At 42.7% G+C, this 20,348-nt stretch overlaps 1 protein-coding gene and 1 non-coding gene across 2 annotated transcripts; one reads left to right on the forward strand and one right to left on the reverse strand.

Annotated features, from left to right (window-relative positions):
* Positions 1-8,032: 8,032 nt before the first annotated feature.
* LOC147417074 (uncharacterized) lies at positions 8,033-12,055 on the forward strand. The gene has a single exon (XM_086507855.1). The coding sequence runs from the start codon at positions 8,091-8,093 to the stop codon at positions 8,535-8,537; it is 447 nt and encodes a 148-aa protein (XP_086363981.1). The 5' UTR covers positions 8,033-8,090; the 3' UTR covers positions 8,538-12,055.
* Positions 12,056-14,014: 1,959 nt separating this feature from the next.
* On the reverse strand, positions 14,015-14,087 carry TRNAA-UGC (transfer RNA alanine (anticodon UGC)). Its single transcript has one exon. It is a non-coding gene; the product is annotated as a tRNA-Ala (tRNA).
* Between the last annotated feature and the right edge of the window lie 6,261 nt (positions 14,088-20,348).

Here is a 20,348-nt window from a genome sequence, read left to right on the forward strand (position 1 = left end):
GGATCATGCTAGGTGAGCAACAGCCGTTTCGTCACGGGACTGACTTATGGGCTAACAGGTCACACTTTGGCTAAGTATCCTACAAAAATGCTTCCGAAAGCCAGAAGGATCAAGGGGATGGCCATAAGAATAGGCGCATCGTGGCATCATAAGATGTCTCGCTTGAATGAATTGGTTGGTGCTAGAAATGTTAAGAAAAGTAAACGAAAAGAGTGATAGGAAGTAAAGAAGACAGAGACGCTTCCTAACCGGAAAGCGAAGTTACCACTAATGGTATAATCAGGAAGGATAGGCTCTTTCAAGCTTTCCCCCCTCTTTGAACCGCACATGCAAGTTTCCTTGCATACGGCTTAAGCAGCAAAAAAAAGTGACGGCTGGGCTGGCCTCAGCAAGTCACTGATGGACACACGTAATGTTACTTCGCAAGTTACGCATTTGCCTGTTTCTAATTCGCTTTTCCCTAGCCCAGTTGTAACATCTTTCTTTTCTCTTCTTTTGGGGCGGGGCACGCACGAAAGGCAAATTCTTTCCCTTCCCCCGCCGGCCGTAACTTCGCGATTGACTCATATTTACTTAGTACTACTCACAGTCCCGACTACCTCTACTCTTGTGTGGTTAATGGAAGTGGCCCGGCAATAGTGTTTTGTTATCCAGGATTCGAGTCAGCACTTTGGTCGGCAAATTGTTGCCTATCTTACCTCTCTTGAAGGTAAGCTAAAGCTTTTCATATCGTCTTCTGCCCACTGGACGGTATCTGATCTTACGACCAGACCTCCTGAGGGGAGCCCATTGGGTTTACCTTGTCGACATGTTGACTTTATTACAAGGAAAAGCGATCCTGTGCTATACTCCGGTGATCATTTGCCGATCGGAGCACGCAACCAAACGTCGTGTCTTAAATCACATCCCTTCCCTACAGGAGCAAGGGCCTATTTAATTACAGCTCGTAGGTGTGTGCTAGGCCGCTTTGTAGAAGCGAAGCGTCGTTGCACAGTTCACTGTGGTTAATCAAAAGGAATAATCTTGCTTCTTTTAGCAGGTTCTATGTTGCATTGTCTATTCTTTGCTTTGTTTTCCATGCTTCACACCCTCCCCAAAGGAACGCATGGTGGGGTAGGAGCCTCCCACTGGGCTGAGATGGCAATATAGCCCTTTTCTCTTCTCTTATAGGAGGGCTATACATATTGTCTTATGTCCCTCAAGTCGCACTTTGGTATAGGCGGGCTCCAAAATCGCATCTTTAGAATGAAATCCGGTCAAGAAAGGGAATCCAATTAAGAATAAGCTGCCTATAAGCATCATAACATAAGTGGAAGGTAATAGAGAAACAAGCCCTCCCATTCTACGCATATCTTATTCATCTAACATAGCATAAATTGCTGAACCTGCGCTCAAAAAAGGTAATGCTTTAAAAAAAGCGTGATTCATTAAATGAAATACGCTAACTGAATAATTAGGAATGCCGCGAGCAGGGATCATATAGCCTAATTAACTACAAATTGGATAAGCTACGACTCTCTTTAGATCGTTTTACAACATTCCAGTAGTTGCCGCGAAGAATAACGTTATAGCTCCCACAAAAGTAATAACAATCAAAGCATTGGGTGAATATTCAAATAAAGGGGAGCACCTTGCTATCATGAATACGCCTGCTGTTACCATAATAGCTGCATAAATCAAAGCGGATACTGGAGTGAGACCCTCCATTGCGTCGGGTAACCGAGTATGCAATCCCATTTATGCAGATTTCCCGATAGCGCCGACAAGAGGTAAAATACGAATAACAGTTATGGCATAAAATCCCATATTACAAAAAAGAAAATAATGATTAGATTTAGAAAAAACACTAACACGAGCAAAAGTGGTAGAAGAGTCCACTACTTAAAAAAGAGTAAAACGACCAATAATCCCGAGAGCTGATCCGAAATCACCTACTCAATTAACAGGCATAGCTTTAATAGCTGCTTTATTGGCTTAAAGTCGTGCGAACCGAGAATTAATCGACAAATATAAAACGAGACCTACTCCCTCCCGTCCTGGAAATAATTAAATAGAGTTATCCCCAGTAACCAACATTAGCGTAAGAGGGGTAAGGATAGATAAGTAACACATGAATCAGGGGCTATGTGGATCCTCGGACATATATGAAATGGGATAAAGATAAACCAAGCTACTGACGAATATCACTACAATTAGCATAACTACGGTCAGACTATCGAACACCGAGTCAAAAGTGACTTCACCAGGCCTTTCCCTTTACAAATCAAGCGAGTTTTTGTATCATGACATGACGCGGCCGTTTACCCAAGTGACAGAATCAGGTGCTCTTTGAACTGTGTAAGATGGTCGCCCATCACACGGCTCACCAACTTAGGATTACGGTTAGTAAAGGGATAACTTCTGTGTACCCAGGCAGGGAGATCTCACTTACCTGTGTCTCATTCAAGGGTACAGTGTCGCGGGAACACTCAAGTGTACGGCATCTGCCGAGCCGACTTAGGCCCTTTTCCTTCTGTTAATTCAAGCGCTTTCCTTCCCTGAGGCTCTGGGGGGCAGTTGGAAGCTAGGAAAAGGCTTTACGCTTTATTCAATATCCTTGCGTCGCTGAGCCCTACGGCAATTTCACTAGGCCAGGGGAGAACTTGCCTATTGGCGATCCGGGAGTTGGTTTTTGCTAATTAAAGAAGCGGGTACTGTGGGCCCTCTGTTTTACGCATTTAACCGGCAGCGGGCCGAATGCATGGTTCGCCGGTTCCACCGAATACTCTATTGATGTTGAGGCACGGGTGCGCTTGCTAATGGTGTGTGTGTTGTCCTTATTAGACTCAGTTAGGCCTTTATTTGTCTAGGCATCTGCGCCTTCTTGCTGCGCATGCGCGAGGGATATGCCTTATCCATAGCCTTCTGTATTGTGTGGGGGGACCCTGTCTGACGCTAGCCAGGATCCCTTCTCCACCGATCTGTAGTTCATGATCCGTAAGTCTTACCCGTGTCTCGGAGACACGGTCGGGAGCCGCCAAGGGCAGTTTTTGAGTCTAGTAGGCCAGGCCCCTTTTTCAACATGCTATGGGGCTCTAAAAAAGAAAATTATTCCATAGAGTGAGTCGAGCCCGTCTCGCCACAAAGCAACAGCAGCGTCCAGACAATCGATCTATCCGGCAATTCATCCGGTGACTTCACAGTCGCCAAAGAAGCCCCAGGAAGCATCAAACATCTCCAAGGAAATCCATGAAGCAATCTCTATATAGCAAGCACTGGCTCCCAGTGCAACTTCGTAAAAAACAGTCAGGGAGAAAGTAAAAGAGAATAAAGCACACGTAATAGTTACTATGGCGGTTCCTTTTGACCCTAAGAAACGACCAAAAGCACCTGCTATGAAGCTACCAAGCAGAGGCAACGATACTGTTAGTAAGTACGTACTTAATGAATCCTTTCTTTTTTTGTTCCGGTATTCATGGCAGTTCTTCTTTTATGGCTATTGCTTCATCTTATTGAGTTATCAGCAAGATTAGATTCGACAGAGACAGGTAAAGTCGTTATGATCGAATAAGATAGGAATTGGAATCTTTTTTTTTCCTTATTTTCTGCTTTATTTTAGCATATTAAAGCAATTCAAATAGTCTGACAGTGCTTTGCCTATTCGTTTTTGGCTGGCATTTAGGAAGTTTTATGTTATAAGCTGTAAGTCGGGCTATCTACAGTTAACTTTATACCTTAAACGGTGTAGAGTCACTATGTATAGGAGTCTGGCCGTTAATGACACGGGCATGGCTCGTTGTAGTCCTTGCTTGGGACGCTGACATCTAAAGCTCCGTTGGTTTATCAAGCAAGTTAAAGGCCGCTAGTAAAGTAAGATTATTCGCTATCCTGCCTGAGGCAATGAAAATTAAATTGAAATGCCAGAAATATCGGTAAAACAAATCAAATAGAAACCTTTTTCTAATGGATTAGCTTTTTTCCTTATTCTCATGTTTATTTGCTTCGCGTGCAGAACGCTCAAAAACTCCGCCGATGCCTACGGAAAGGCCACAGGCAGAGTCCTCTAATTCCCTAGTCTTTACTAACAATTCGAAGGGAGTTCCACAAGAACCTGCTCCGGGCAGTAGCTCAGGTTCAAGTGATTCAGTGCCTGACTGGGAAGGGACCCTCCCACTTTGGCAGATTGGCTTAAAGATATTATATCCTCGGTCTTTTTTAAAGTTCTTGTATGTATTGGATTTTTTTAAGTGCCTTCTCCCCCAAAAATCCTGTCTTGGCCCAGATCTACTGGTCTGGGGCCCAGCCCCTGTAGCGTGAAAAGCTTGGCAAAAAAAGTGAATCATGCCATCTCGAAGTCAGAAACGTATGCCTCTAGCTCAGCGCGTTGTCTAGAAGCACATTCGCCTAATGAGCAAAAAACCCTAATGAAGGATGTAGAGAAAACAACACTTATGCAAGAATAGCGAAACGCTATACCGAAAGCTATCCGCTTCTAACTCTCCCAACTAAGCCCCATTGCGGCTACAGGCTGCCCATCGTGACCATCCCGTTTTATGTTGCTGCCATGAAGCTGACTGTCCAAGCTGCCACTTTCCATGTATTGATTGATAGATTAGCAATTTGCTGCTTTATTAGCTGCCTTGCAGTAGCTTAATAAGGGAACGAGGTTAGCTCAAAGAACTTAAACTTAAACTTGGCAAGCTGAATCTTACATAGGTTGGCTTGTTTTTGTGTTGCTTCGAAACCTAGAGAAAATACAAGCCTTTTTGAAGGGAAGCGATAACACGTAACCAGGGCATACGTAGGCGCGAAGCCGCTGAAATCGTATTGGCATGGCCTAATCGCATTACTACGCTTAGGACAAGAGCCTCGTCACTATGTTATACAACCTTAGACCCTACTTACGTGTAACACGGCGAAGCACTTGAACTTTTAGCTGCCGCTTTGAATACATGAATAAATTGAGGCCCGAAGGGATGAACACGTTAGTACTGACTGATTTGCGATGGCTAAAGTCTTACTGCTCTCTAAGGGACGAAGGGGGCAGCCGAAGCGAAGGCGCGACGCGTTTTCGTGTAACCGATAGATTGGCGTTGCCATAGATATGAACTGCCCGTTGCCTGCGGCCCTCGTTGTTTCATTGTACAGAATACCTTTTCCTTGCCTCGCCACTTAGGATCAAGACTAATGCAGGGTACGTACAAAGCAAAAAAGGAACCGATACGATCAAGAAAGAAAGATAGCCCCCGTAACCCCTAAAAAGTAAAGATAGGCGATATCCTGCAAAGGCAGCCAAAGTAGGCCTCGTGGAACTGAGAAAGGTTAGCCTCCCCGCAACCAAGCAAGCACTGCTTTGATAGCAAGAAAGGCTAGAGGTTGTAGGCAGAAAGTATCGAAAGCAGGCAAGAAGGGAAAGTGGGCCAGTGCAATAACCCAGACATTATTGATCCTCTGCTTCTATTTACTCAATTTTCTGCCTTCCTTCCCGTGGTTGGCTTGTTTTGTTTGCCCTAGCGACACCATTAAGAGGACTGGGTGATTGTGATTAGAGATCAATTCACTGTCGCTTCGAGTACACGACGAGGTTACGAAACCCGTCATGGCGATAACATGGTAATTTAGAAACAAGGCGTGTATGAGGAACTATCAATGTCTACGGTTTGCGTTGGGATTGCCCTTCGGCACTTCAGGGCTCAACCAATTAAACTCTCGGTGTCTACGGCGTTAGAATGAACTTCGTGCATCCATTTATTTCTACGGAATTACCAACGCTAGACTGGACGTATTCGACCATGCGCCCAGATTATGCAGGGAAAACCAGCGATACTTTTTAAGAGCAAAGGGTACAGGAACGTAGTGGCGTTCTCAACTCATTCCTCTGATCCCAGTATAAATTGGATCGGCGAGAAAGGTTAACCCAACCCTGCTTGACACTTTGTGCCCCTCGCTCCCTAGTCTTGGCATAGGATTTAAAACATCGAAAAGGTGGGCTATAGGAAAAAGCGTAGGGAACCGCTTACTTTAAATAAAACAAGAACTGAAAGAAAGAGGACTGAACATAATACCGGGTGGAAGATACATGCTTTACCTTGCAAGTTGTGAAAGCTTTCTTCTCAATAAGAGTGAGAGTTAGTGGTATATAGCTTTATCGAAGCCCGAAATGAAACGATGTTGCACTGAAGAGGACTCGAACCCCTAACTACCTGGTTCGAAGCCAGGGACTCTATCCAATTGAGCTATCGGTGCGGGGGGGTTGGGTCAAGGAAAGCCCAACCCTGGAAATGTTTTTTGCGTTATTTCAAAATGAGTTTACGTAATTAAAGAAAATTAACTCAATTAAAAGACAAAAAAGTCAATCTTTGTCGTTGATGATCTCTCGGTTGGTTACCGAATAATTTAACCATCCCTTCCCTAAAAGAAAGTAATTACTTGATATATGTAATCCGTAATATTCGGATTCAGTCGTCAGCTGTGGTTTTTACCCTCCCCAGGGTGTCCGCTCTGCCCGTGAGACGGTTTTTTAACCACGACGTCTACGTTTAAGTTTAAAGGCAGTCCCTTTACGAATCCGGCTTCTAAGCCTATGGAACTTAACGAAAATCTGGACAGCGTCCCTGGCTTTATTATGAACGGCTTGGATTTTATCCGCCTCCTCCTGCGAAACAGTTATTTCTGTTTCTGGATTCAGCGGCGGCATGTCTTGCTCAACAAAAACTACTTCTGGAGTCGAAGGCAAGAGCTCAAACAGGGCTTTATACATGTCAATCAAAGGTTGCGCCTGGGAGACTATTTGCGCGGCATAATGCGCTATCACTTCCTGGGAGAAGGGGACCTTCAAGAGGAGTTCTATGCCCTCTTCCGGGGACATGCTTAAAGGGAGAGATACCCCAGAGATGAGCATCAAGCCAGGAATAAGGTCCTTATGGAACGACGTGAACAGACGGGAGTTTGCCTCCTTAAACTGTACCGAAATCTGAGCCCATTCCTGCATTGTGGCTTCGCTGACTATGGAGGGGTTTAACTTGGCAGAGATAGAGTTTACTAGATTGTTTATTTGCGCAGGCTGCAGTTGTGAAACGAATTCATAACCGTTCTCAGCGCTGGGCAATCTGCCTTGTTGGCAGGTTTTTAGTATTTTATCACAATCTTGCCAAGTTTCAAATAAGATTGAACGGCAATCCTCCTCCTTTAGTTGCATAAACTGTGAATGTGAAGACGCTTGAGTTACTATTGAAGAACTACTAGCGCCCATATTCATACAGTATGCTGTTTCAGCAAACCCAAGCCCAATTAGATTTAATAAAATTAAAAAAAGAGCAACAAACAAGAATACCTTTCTCAACGAAAGAAAGGAGAGATATATGGTGAGGTTATTAAAAAGAAAGGAGAGATATATGTTGAGGTTCTTAGAAATAAAGGAGAGATATATGGTGAGGTTATTCAAAAGAAAGGAGAGATTTCTGGTGAGGTTATTCAAATTCAAAAGATTTCTTTTTTTAGTGAGGTTATTCATGGAACTAAATACGTTTCCAATACCTACTGCTGCTCCTGCTAGGGCTATGGTAGCCGCTCCTACTCCAATTAATTTTGCACCTTCTAGCGTAACTAATTCTTAAGTGTCTGTGTAATAATAATAAAAAGGTGTAGCTAGCACGCAAAAAAAGCACTTTTTTGTCTCAGAAAAGAAACAAAAAGAAATGTTATCAACACTTGAAATAAGATTTTTCTTAGTAACTTGTTATTTGACATTGATTTATAATTCAATGCGTATGATACTACTAATGCTATAACTATACTTAAAAGAATACTTATATCATATTGTATTAAATTACTATTAAAATTGTCAATTAAACTATTCTCATTTATCTCACCTAAATAACTATTATTTATTATATGAAATATTAATGGAAATAAACTTACCACTTTTAATAACAATAGTTTTAGGCTTGATAACTTATTACTTATTACTGAATTTACTATATGCGGGGTTGAAACACATTGTATACCCGACAAAGAAGAAGAAAAAGCAATTGGTTTCGACGAAGAAGCGTAAGGCAAAGAAGCAATTAGCTGAGAAACTGCGGGTTTCAACGAAGAAGCAATTGGCAAAGATGCTACGGGTTTCGACGCTGCGGGCGAAGACGGAGAAGCTACTGGCAAAAAAGCAATTGGTTTCAACGAAGAAGCTACGGGTTTCGACGAAGATGATTTATGCGTATTTATTGTTAATTTTGGGGCCGAGGATTGATCTATCGATTGATCCTCAGCAGCAAGGTAACGAGAAAGAATCAGGTGACAATAAAGGATCAGCCGACGATAAAGGTTTAGGCATAGGCAACAAACTATCAGGCGTAGACGATATAGGATCGGACACGTTAGATACAGAATCCGGCACTGACGATACAGGATTAGGCACTGACGATACAGGATCAGGCATAGATAAAGGATCTGGCACTGACGATACAGGGGGGTTTGGTTCTGAAACCGATAAAGGAATTGATACTTCAGTAAACATATTGGTTACAGGCTTATTAACATCTGTTTTAAATTTGTTGTAATCTTTTGATAGTTTATTTACTAATCTAAAAGTATAGTTACATGAATTACAAATCTTCAAAAAGTTAGCGTTTGTTTTAAATTTAAGTAACTTCTTTATTGTATCTTTATATAAGGTCTTATCCCCCGTAATTTTTTGAAAAGGTATTTTTTTTTTCTTTTGAAACTAGGATTCATTCGCTTTACGCGTACCAGGTTTCAATTGATTGACTACATTGCATGCCATGCAGACCCGTAACGGCTCCGAGCAGACGTGTAGATGGGATGGATGGCAAAGGAGAGTGCGAACGAAAAGGCCCGAACAGAGTCCTCAAAGGCCGCAACTCCGGAGCGGAGAAATACACAAACACACACGTAGTAAGGCGGTGGCCCGGACTGCCGGTTCCGTTAGTCTAGCATTGGCTAGCTCACTACTGAGATCGAAAACGTAGCGGACAACGCGTCACACCTGAAAAGGCGGGGCCATGCTAATTATGCCACTTTTTTCCGAGTCAGGATGGGGTCAAATTCAGAGCCATGACAGATTCAAATCGTTGATTTCATTTGCCAAAGCTAGAAGCTCGGAGAAAAAGGGAATTAATCTAGCAGATCAACAAGTGCAAAGCGTCTTGGCTAAACTTGACGTAGTGCAAGACGTGACCCGTTGTCTAAGAGACGAAGACGGAACCTCCTTTTTGCCTTAGTAAAGTAAAGCCCTTCGAAAAAACAATAAATTCGCCGGAAAAAGGCAAAGCTCGCGCAGCGGAGCTAAATGAACGAGAATCGGATAATCCCGGCGGTAAGTGAAGTGATCACTGCTTATCAGGAACTAGTAACAAGTACTGCGGGTGTGGACACAAATTTAACTGCGGACGCAGGCGCAAATTCGACTGTTGTTAGCTCTGATTCCGAAGGAGATGGGCCGTTTGGCCCGTTTAATTAACCTTCGCAAAGTGTCGCATAAGTAGCGACCTGCATGAATAGTGTACACAGTAGGTTACTTTTTTGTTTTTTGAGGTTTCAAAACAAAAAAGGTTATGGATACAAGAGATGAAAAACCCAATACAAAAAGTCACCTTTCAATTTATCATGACCTGCAGTCTGCCAGAATCATTCGCTATTGTTCTATTGGTTTCCAAACGGATATATAGATTTGAAATCTCAAAGAATAAGAATAAAAAAATATTATACACCGTTACGGCCTATCCATATAAGATAGAAGAAAAAGAAAAAAAATATTATTCCAAAGAAAAACAGAAAGTCATTCTTTAGAGATTACCGAGTACAAGTGCACATCTAGGCTATTAAGGACCCTCTACCCTATACTATTAAAGATATTCATATGGATTTAGACATAAAAGGGCTATTATCGATTTAGAAAAAACACTTTTCTTATTGAAGATTGCTTGTAATATGATTAAATCTATTATTCATAAAGGAGGCCATTTACTGTTAGTAAATACTGATCCTTTATGCAATGAAATAATAACAAAAATGGCAAAAAAAACCAATTAAAATCATATTAATTCTAAATGGATTGGTGGTTTTTTAACTAATTGGGAACATATGAAACATGAGAAACGCTTAAAATCTTCATCCACGCAGCACTCTAGCCCACGTTTATTAAAGATGTAAAGATATTTTGAGGGACTGATAACACGCTAAATTCTAGATGGTTTGGTTATATTGAATGCATGTAGAGATTTTTACGCTATATTTGAAGCTAATTGATTATGAATACTTATTGCATTTTTGGTAGATTCTATTCTCCCAAAGGAATTACACAGATTAATTACTCATCCCATTCCGGTGAATAATGATTCTATATGGTTCACAAATCCATTTTGCTCATTAGTCATAAAAACAGTCATTTATTTAAAAAATGCTTAAAACCCCAGCAAAAAAGCCAAAGGAATTTACAAAAAAAATTCCATAAAAAAGGAAAAAACAAAGAAAAAAGGAAAAACTATCAAAGAGCGCATAAAAAAGAAGAAAAAAAAACAATAAACAATGACTTTTTTCACTTTTCATTTTCATTACTTTGTTTAATGATCTTAGCTTAGTTATTCTGGCTTTTCCAGGGGCGGGAATAGCTATAGTTCTTTGCGCAGGGAGTGAATTGAAATTGATAGAACACTTTTGGCCGGCAGGCATATTTTTATAGAAGATGTCTGGTCTTATCTTCTTCAAAATTGGCAATAAATTCGGGGTTTGACCGAAACATACCAAATGGGGCAATTGCCCAAGGCTTGGGTAACACATGATCTGGTTGAGGCCTTGTTTCCCAAACAACTACAATCCCTTATAGGTTCGTTAAAATCATAATTATATCTCCACAGCCACGCATGGGATAACGCAACAAATTGACGGGAATCAAGCAAGCAAGGGCTTTCGCTTATAAGGCAACTACTTTACTTAATAACCTGGAAATGGCAAATAAGCAATTGTTTGTTAAATTCCATGAGCTTGCGATTAACATTGGATTATACATTACATCACACGGGGCTCAAAATTCCCTCTACTTCAACCCTCCCCTTACCGGAAATCTTAAATTGCCTTTCAACCATCAGATTACCCCCCAAAAACCCGAATTGGCCGGTCAGCTTTTAAAGAAAGCCAAAAGCCTATTTCGAGTTGTTCTAATAACTTCTGCAGGCTCCGGAATTACTGTTTGTGGAATTGCCTGAAATCTTCATGTCGGCATCGTATGCCGAAGATGGATTCGTTGTCTCTACATCTGCCGCGGCTGACTTTGGACAGAAATTCAAACAAGTGTTTCAATCAAATAGCTGCAACATTTCACTGATTGAAAAAGAAAATGGATAATCGATCGTATCTTATTTTCATAGTTTGTAGTTTCCTTTTATAGATACAGATATAGACTTTCTTTTTTTTATTATAAAACAGAACTTGAAAATACAAACTAACGCTGGGGGAAGGTCCGATCCCTTCCCTTCCCGGAGGTATGGCTGAGCGGCTTAAGGCATTGGTTTGCTAAATCAACATACAATACATTGTATCATGGGTTCGAATCCCATTTCCTCCTACACTTTTCCTTGATGATTATGCTGAAGTACAGTACAGAATCGAAAATTACAAGACGCTCTTTCCCTATGATATGATGGCCAGGCCGTTACCTGAGCACTCTTCCCGCCGATCTTACCTTGGTAAGAATGTAACTGTGTCGTTGCCTCTGTTCCGTAACAATGAACAGCAAAAATAGACAATCAAAGGAAAAAGTGCAGTGGTCACCCCATTTGCCATCCCTTCAAAATGGCAAACCAAACGACACATAAGTCTACTTTGATAACTGTAACGGTAGCCGCTACCTTTACCTTATCAACGCTTTTTTGTTTTATTAACGCAAGCAAGCAATTCTATTTTTGCTTTCGTTTGCTTTCTCTCTTTTTAGAAAAGCAGCAAAAACAACAAGCTATAGTAGCGCTACAGCAGCTATAAAAGTAACCCAATCCCAGTCCTTCACGTTAAGCGGTCTCCTTTTCATGCTTTAGATAGCATAGCATCTCAGTCTCCTGCATTTATGTTATGGCCCTCGATTTCCCCAGCAGAAAGGGAACCCAACCCTTTAGTCTCTTTTTACCCGTATATAGTGGACCTAAAAGCATGAAGCCTTACTACGAGCCCTTCAGACATGTATGCAGCAAGTCTTTCTAAAGGATCTCTAAACACAGACGCCGATTTATGAAGATCTTGCATTGCTAGCTCTGCAACCTCCATCTTTTCTTCAAATAACGCAGCAGCACATGTGATAAGAAGATTCTTCACACGACTGCCAAGATTCAATGCTTTCAACAAATGCTCAAAGGAAAAAGAACCATGCTTTAAAGCTGTTACTGCACTTATTTCCATCTTGGTTTCTTCTGGAGCTACTGAATCATGCACCAGCTCCTTTATATTATATGCTGCTGTTTTTTAGTCAAATGATGGAAACACCCAACCATACCCGTAATGATAAAGACAAATGCCAACACGTAAGCCACTATTATTGCAATCAGAGCTCCTAATTGGCGCAAGTGGTGCAAGGACAAGCTATCTATGAAGGTATGGGATGTAGTATGGTGCAATGTCTGCATAGAAACGCTAAGGTTGCATCTCTGCTCTGGAAGTTTAGAATTTTGCTTAGCCTTAAGGGGTGAACTCTTCTCATGGTAAGCACTGAACCCAAGCCATACTCTGTGCATAGATCTTCATGCAGATGCTTGAAAAACGCAGGAATACTCCCTTTCCTGTGAACACATTTGCTTTGCACTAAGGTCAAGGACCTCTAAGCTACTGGAGTTGGCAAGGGATGCAGGAAATGGCCCTGTAAAGTTGTTAAAGCTCAATACAAGCTACTGGAGTTGGCAAGGGATGCAGGAAATGGCCCTGTAAAGTTGTTGAAGCTCAATACAAGCTTACGCTTGAAAAAAAGAGAAAGGTTACTACACAGTCGATAAAGTAAGCCAACCGCAGGGACTAAACAAAAAGGCGTCACTTAGCTAGTTATTCAGCTAAAGAGGTGCTCTCTCTTTCCTTTCGCAGGGACTAAACAAAAAGGCGTCACTTAGCTAGTTAGCCAAAGAGGTGCTTTTTTGTATATATACAAGAGATTAATTATGTTCTTATCTAACGTCGTCGTGTGTTTAAACGATTTCAATCAGCGCAGCGGGTTTCTTTCTTCATTAAGCTCAAGTGGTGTGGTAAAATAGGACTAGGTGTTTCTTGGTTAGCTGCATTTTCGTTATGATTGTAAGCTTTACATAGATTCAAGGCTTTCCTTTCATTCTCACTTGCCTTTTGCATATCTTGTTCACAGCTCGATGGCCGTACTAAGAATATAGTAAACATGCGCCTCGATAAGGCGCGGCTAGGACGGCTCGTTGGTTCTTCCAACGTGCGTTTCCTTAGGGTCTTGGTTTCACTTGTCTTCATCCCGCATTCGCATGAGTCAGTTTGAGTGAAGGGCTGCTTTGGTTCCGCACGCTAATGCGTTGTTGAGTACCCTTTTTTATTGGCCTTCCGCCGTAGGTTATCAACCTACCCTTGGTACGGAAATGGGATTACTGCAGGAAAGGAAAGGGAAGGAAAGGAAAGGAATTACTTCCACCAAGGAAGGATCAATAACTTCCATTCAAGCTGTTTACGTACCTGCGGATGATCTGACTGACCCAGCCCCCGCTACGACGTTTGCACATTTAGATGCTACAACTGCGCTTTCAAGAGGCTTAGCAGCAAAAGGTATCTATTCGGCCGTGGATCCGTTGGATTCGACGTCAACTATGCTGCAGCCTTGGATTGTGGGTGAGAAGCATTACAAGACGGCATAAAGGGTTAAGCAGACTTTGCAGCGTTACAAAGAACTTCAAGATATTATAGCTATTCTCGGATTGGACGAGTTATCCGAGGAGGACTGTTTGATGGTAGCTAGAGCACGAAAAAGAGAGCGTTTTTTCTCTTTTTTCTTTTGGATTTCTATTTAATATGCTAATCTGTATACGAATGGAGACGATCGGACTTGAACCGATAACTTCATGCTTGCAAAACATGCGTTCTACCGATTGAACTACGCCCCCGTCCTCGTTTCATGTGCAACACGTATCATGTGGGCAAACAAAACACAAGAGAGCTATTGCTCATACGTGCGTGCCTATAGCCTTTTTTCTACAGAGTTTAGACTTTATCCAAGACACGGCCCCATTTCATCACACTGTCAATGAAAGAGGCTAAATGTCATAAAGTAAAGATGTGTCGTTGGCAGCAAGCAGTAATAGTTCACGAATCTTTTCTCGGTCCACCATTTTGATTGTATCGGCGTTAGGGAGGGGATAAGCCGTCTTGTCTTCTCGGAAGGGAAGCCTTGAGGCCAAAAGCGAAGCGAAAAGAAAAAGGTTATGGATACAAGAGATGAAAAACCGCAATCTTGGATACAAAAAACAAAAAAAGTTTGAAAGATGAAATTTCAAAAGCCACCAACCGATAGTTATGGCTTCTTTTTTTCGCACTTAGATTTTTGGATAGATGCCCTTATACAGGAATACATCCGAGAAGAAGCGCTTGATAAACAAGAATTGCTTATCCAAAGATTCGCAGTTCTTATAAAAGTCAAAGAAAACCTGAAGGCAAAAAGGAACTAAGCTAGTGGCCCCGCTTTTCCTAGTTACTTATGAAATGGCACGTTGTCTATGTATTCGAGTGGTCTCATTGAATCTCTTCGGGGGTCTGCCCCCTGCCCCCATATACATCTTAATGATAATAGAAGCGTCGAAGGCCGATGCGTCGAGTAAAATCCAGGCCAGGGGAATCGCACAAGTAAGCGAAAGGGGCACGGCACCGAGTTTATCTCAAAGATTGTTTATCAACAGTAACATGGCTGGGTATTCATAACTTTTTCTTGCGTGAAACCACTTGCTCTGCTTTAGGTCGCTTCATAACTTAACTGGTTCGTACATAGCACGAGGCTTAATAAATAGAATAGGATTTTCTTTTGTAAAGCGTTTAAAATCAACGAGACTACAAACAAAGAAAAACAAAGAAAGAAAAAGAAAGCAAGCTGTAAGCAAAGAAAAAGAAAGGAAAAAGGAATATTAAGCACCATCCATTACCACGCGAACCACCGGGTTCATAAAAAAACTAGGGTAGAGTGTTAAAATAACATTCTACATGGTATTCTGGAAAAGAACTCAAACAACTAAGGATGAAACAAATCAACGTAATAGCTAGGTTACCTAAACGGGTGAAGCTCTCTGTCTTTAACCATTTAGGAATGCAATCATTGTTCTTTAATTGGCTGCTCCGCTCGGGCTTTCCCTCCCCACGAAAAACCCTTTGCTACGCTTGCATCTTTAATTGGGCTTTCTCTTCACTTGCCTTTGACCGTGGCTCTTTAGACTCTTAAAGGCATTTTCGTTAATCCTACCATTACGTTGAATGTAAATGCATTGTACTAATAAAAGATATAGCGCTTAATCGCTCGGGCTTTCCCCGGAAATCCCTTCGCTTGCCATTACAGGGGCTAGCTTTATGTCGTAGGAACAAAGGTGCTACTAAAGCAAAGGAAGAGCTAGTGCAACTTGTTAATAACAACTTGTTTTCTAAGGGTAAATAGGGTTTAATTATTAACCATAATAGATTCTTTGTTTAAGGGTTAAATCGTTAATTTTAATGGCCTTTAATAGTTCACTATTAAAGTAAAGTCGTATAAGCCCTGGTCCATCACCTTATTGTCTAGCAATGCTTGGTACGTTGAGGCGAGACGGGCGACTCGCTTAGATCACCCAGCGGCAGTGTCAGGCCTTTACTGCTAAAGGATACGTCTTTACATTTAACAAACACTACACTACCAACAGTTCAGTTCCCTAGCCCCGGTTAGTTAACGTCAGGACAACTGTGAGAAGGGTCTCCGTGCCGTGCATGAACCGCCGCGATGCAATCATAGCCATAGACAACGCCAAACAGTTGCAGCTTCTTCAGTTCAGGGATACGAAGCAATCAGCGCTAAGCAGCAGCTTCGAGAATACAAAGCAAAGCCTCTACGTTCATTGACTGGACAAACAGTTATAAAATACGTATCTTCGGTGGTTGAAGGGCAAAGTGTTGACTAACGTCTACGGGCTTCAATTTTTTCATACTGGCCCTTCCCTTTTGCATGACCGAATAAGCGAGTAGCTATTACGTATTTCGGTATAGCTATCCCTCACTAATTCGTAGTTCGGTCGAGCAGTCATAGAAATCTATCACGGTTCATGATTAGACTTCATTCCACCTTGCAAAAAGTGGCATAATTGGCCCCGGCTAGAGCCGCGGTAGCTGCAGAATCGAGTAAGTAGACCACCGTATGGACAGATAGGCTTACCAGTCGACCGCCTTTCTTGCTACTAAAGCAGTGCCGCAGGCAGTGCTTGCTTGGTTGCAGGGATTTCAAAATACCTTTTCCCTGCCGCTCGGACGGACAATTAATTACGTTTCCCTGCCTCCCATTAATTACGTAATATAGAGAGTTGTTTCATTGCTCGGACGAGGAAATTAAGCAAACGACACCCTATTTGATCAAGGTATTTTGAAATCCCCGTGTCTGCGTGCTCGTTTGGGCACGAAGTTCACTCTAACGCCGTAGACACCGAGAGTTTAGTTGGTTGAGTTTCGAAGGGTAGAGCGGTAGCCTACGTTATAGTTCGTACAGTTCTTCGCTTCGAGGAGCCATAGTTGCCTACAAATAAGAATCAATCTGCCCACATTCTATCTCAAAAGAGCTTTGCTTTCCTCGCTTGGCAGTAGTTTAGTTTTTCGCAGCTCATGTAACTTAAAGGAGAGAGTCTGTGAAACGGCACCGGTTCAAGCCCGGTCATGAGCCAAACTGGATCGGAAGGATCATCTACTACTCTGTCATTAAGTTGAGCACTGGTATGGTGACTGGAGATTATTGGGGCAACCCTTTTCCGGAATGTAAGATGATCCGCCTTGCCGTGGCCATTCCGCTTACGGTTATTGGCTTTGCCAGTAACTAACTAAGAGATCATCAACAAAAAATGATGAAAAATAACCTATTCGAAACTTCAAAAAGTCTAACTCTTTCGATGATTAGCCGTCGGGGGGTTTCCAGTGAACTACCAAAAAGAAAAATCCCTTTTCGTTTGTTCGTTAAGAGTTACCCGTACGGTGTCACTCTAGAGTGACTCGGGAGTTCATATCGAATGTGTTTTCTTAGTGGTCGCCATTTCAATGTACGAATTTGGAAGGAATAAGCGGGGGCAATTTTTTAACTTGTTACTTCTATTCTTCCAATTCCGACAGTTCAGAAGACAGGCCGGAAGCGGAAACAAGCCAGCAGCCCGCCGAACAAGGCTCGACGCCGACAGAGAATTTATCGTTTCCTCCTCCTCCATCATCTTCGGGGGCGCCGTTATGGGAAGAGGAGTTTGGAGGGGATACTCGTGAAATCAAGGATGACAACTCCACTCCAGAAGGAGACAAGGCCGGACACGAATTGAGCTCAGGGCCGTCAAGCGAAGTTGAGGGAAGCCCTTCGTCATCGAAGAACAGGAAGGAGGAGGGTACTAGCGAGGCTCCCGAGACTAGCGAGGCAAAGAGCCAGAGCCCCTTTTCTTGACAACAAGAAGAGGAGCTGCTTTCCAAGCTGGATCACCTTGCACAATCACAAGTGCCTAAACGTTCTTGGTGGAACCGGGTTTTGTGTTTCTGTAGGGGACCAAAACCGGAGGAAGACACTCCTTCCGGAAATGAAGGGAACGGTCAGGATACTGGGTCGGGCGATAATGACCCCGGAGAATAGGAAGCACTGGGGGGAATTTCCTGGCTTTGCCCCTTCCTGCTTCCCGAAAAAGAGAATGGCAAGGATGAACCCGAGAATGAGAAAAGGAGCAGCAGTAGGTATTGGAAACGTATTTAGTCCTTTGACAAGCCCTGTGGCGTGAAATCTATCATTAGCCAAACAATTATTCGGTCTCCAGGCTTTGCCTTAACAAAAGCTATTGCCCTGTTTGCTTTGATGATGGCCTTTTCGATATTCTTCGTATTTTAAGGAAATCAATAAACAACCCTGAAGATAAGTCTAGATAAATAACGGTTACTTCGGGGTGGCCTTTGCTTTGGTCACCCCCCAACTAGGTAACATAATGGTAATGCGTTGGACTTACAGTCCTAGAATGATGGTTCGACTCCATCCCCAGTTTTTTTAAGTAAACCCACTGTGGCATGACGGTACATGACAAGGGACCCTAGCTTAGAATGCAATGGATGTATGTGGGTTCCCCCCAGCTACCTACTCCTTTTGCTAGGGATTTGGACACGCGAGGAGGAGGCTCTGTTGCTAGCCCTTATTGACATAGAGCTACTGCCTTGGCAAGAGCTGCTGTCTTCGCTATGTCAACCGTGCATAAAGAAATGCCATAAACGTTGAAAACAAAGAAATTGCTAGAAGAATGTCGATTGATTCTACGACGTAAACGAATCATGATAATTCGTTGCAACTTGAAGTCCCGCCTTGGCAACCGCTACGTAGCATCCCAGGTTCAGTAAGCACATAGACTCTTAACAAGCTATGGGGCCGGATCATGTTAAGATGAAATGCCATTTGACCTCAGGTGCTGGCAAGGGCATCTAGCCAATGCCTTCCTGGCATGCGTGAATGCTGGGTTGTGAAATTAATCGTTTAAATGCAGAAGCCAACGATAGCACTATGACTACGAGATTAGGTCAGGCCCAAGGATTCCTCCCTTTACCGCGTCCTTTTCTATCTATCTATCACGGATTACCCTTTTAGCATTTGACCATGCCTATCTATTCGTAGCGTCTTAAAAGAGCTTTCGAAAGAATAGTCGTTTAATTTGTTTTTTTTGGATTCGTCCGGAGAGAAGCAGTTAGTCGATTTACGCGTGCCGACCTTTTTTTAGAGCTTCGGTTCTTCCGCCTGAGCATCAGTGGAATAAGGACTACATGGCGCTAGCCACACAAATTCTTTGCTTTAAAAGAAAAGTTTTGTTTGCCTATATGATACGTGTTGCACATGAAACGAGGGCGGGGGCGTAGTTTAATCGGTAGAACGCATGTTTTGCAAGCATGAAGTTATTGGTTCAAGTCCGATCGTCTCCATTCGTATACAGATTAGCACATTAAATTTATAACTAGGCTAGGAAATTCAAATTGTAATGAAAACTTCCCTGTTGCCTGGAGCCCAGCACTACATTGGCCGGGACGCCTTACCCCTTGGCACGGCACCTTAAGCTAGGGAAAACCCGGCTAACCGCCACCCCGAGTCGCTGCCGGGGCCTGGTCAAGCGACTCAACGACGAGTGCACAGCGGCAGTTAATGCATGCTACATGCTCTATAGGCTCTTCTGGCCAAGGGAAAGCACCTACTTTAACCAAAAGAGCTCAGTACGGCACCTGTTCGCTACCACCTATACAGAATCGGTGGGTTACCCGCTTTAGGCTGTAGCCGAAGAACAGGCGGGGGGCTGCTACCATAGCCAATCTAAGGCGCGACCTTGAGGGGGTTCTAAGGGCGGCAATTGACCGTTTAATCCTCTTAGAGGAACTCTCCCTGAGCAAGGTAGACATGGTGGCTTGCCACACTGGCATATACGCCGGGCCCTCTAAAGCACCCGAGACATAGGAAGCCTACATATCAGGGTCCCTTCCCTATGTGAGTACATATTCCTTTGATGGGCTAGACATTTCGACTGCCCAAACCCAAAGCTCAAGCGCTGGCATTCATAAGGGTCAGTTTGCTTGCTGTTTTAGAAACGAAAAAGTTTCTTGTCGAAGAGTATCTCAAGGATCGAAGAGTTTTACATCTTTTTCTTAATTCTTCACGAAAGTCGAAACCGTATTTTTTCTAGGGCTATAGCGGGAATTGGGCTTATTTTAGCTTTCGTTGAAGTAATTGTTTTTCTATTTGTCTTAATCGTCGGCTTGGTCTATGCATGGCGAAAAGGAGTTATTTTGCAGCGTGGCTTCTCATCTAGTTTAATAACAACACTTTAAAACAAAGCCTATATCGTATCCTATAACGTCACGTTACGTATTATATCATTCCTGACTACGCAAGCAAAATACTTGATAACTACGACCCGTATAGGATTTCAACTCTTTACTACTTTAGCTACCCATCTCTTTAGAATCGTTTTTTTACCCGGCTATACTGCTCATGCTAAGGTGTGTGTCGTACGCGCTTTCGTGCCATCCCTTGCCCCACCTGGGGTAACCATACAACATCGTTAGTGGAATCTGAAAAGAGATTAGTACGAGGAAGCATTGTCCTTGCGGCGCTTTTACCTCTCGCCTATCAAAGTGATGTTTCATTTGTCACCCGGTAA

The sequence above is a fragment of the Adiantum capillus-veneris genome, unplaced genomic scaffold (genome assembly GCF_014529385.1).
Source record: "Adiantum capillus-veneris isolate H3 unplaced genomic scaffold, ASM1452938v2 Hic_scaffold_325, whole genome shotgun sequence".
Taxonomy (NCBI): domain Eukaryota; kingdom Viridiplantae; phylum Streptophyta; class Polypodiopsida; order Polypodiales; family Pteridaceae; genus Adiantum; species Adiantum capillus-veneris.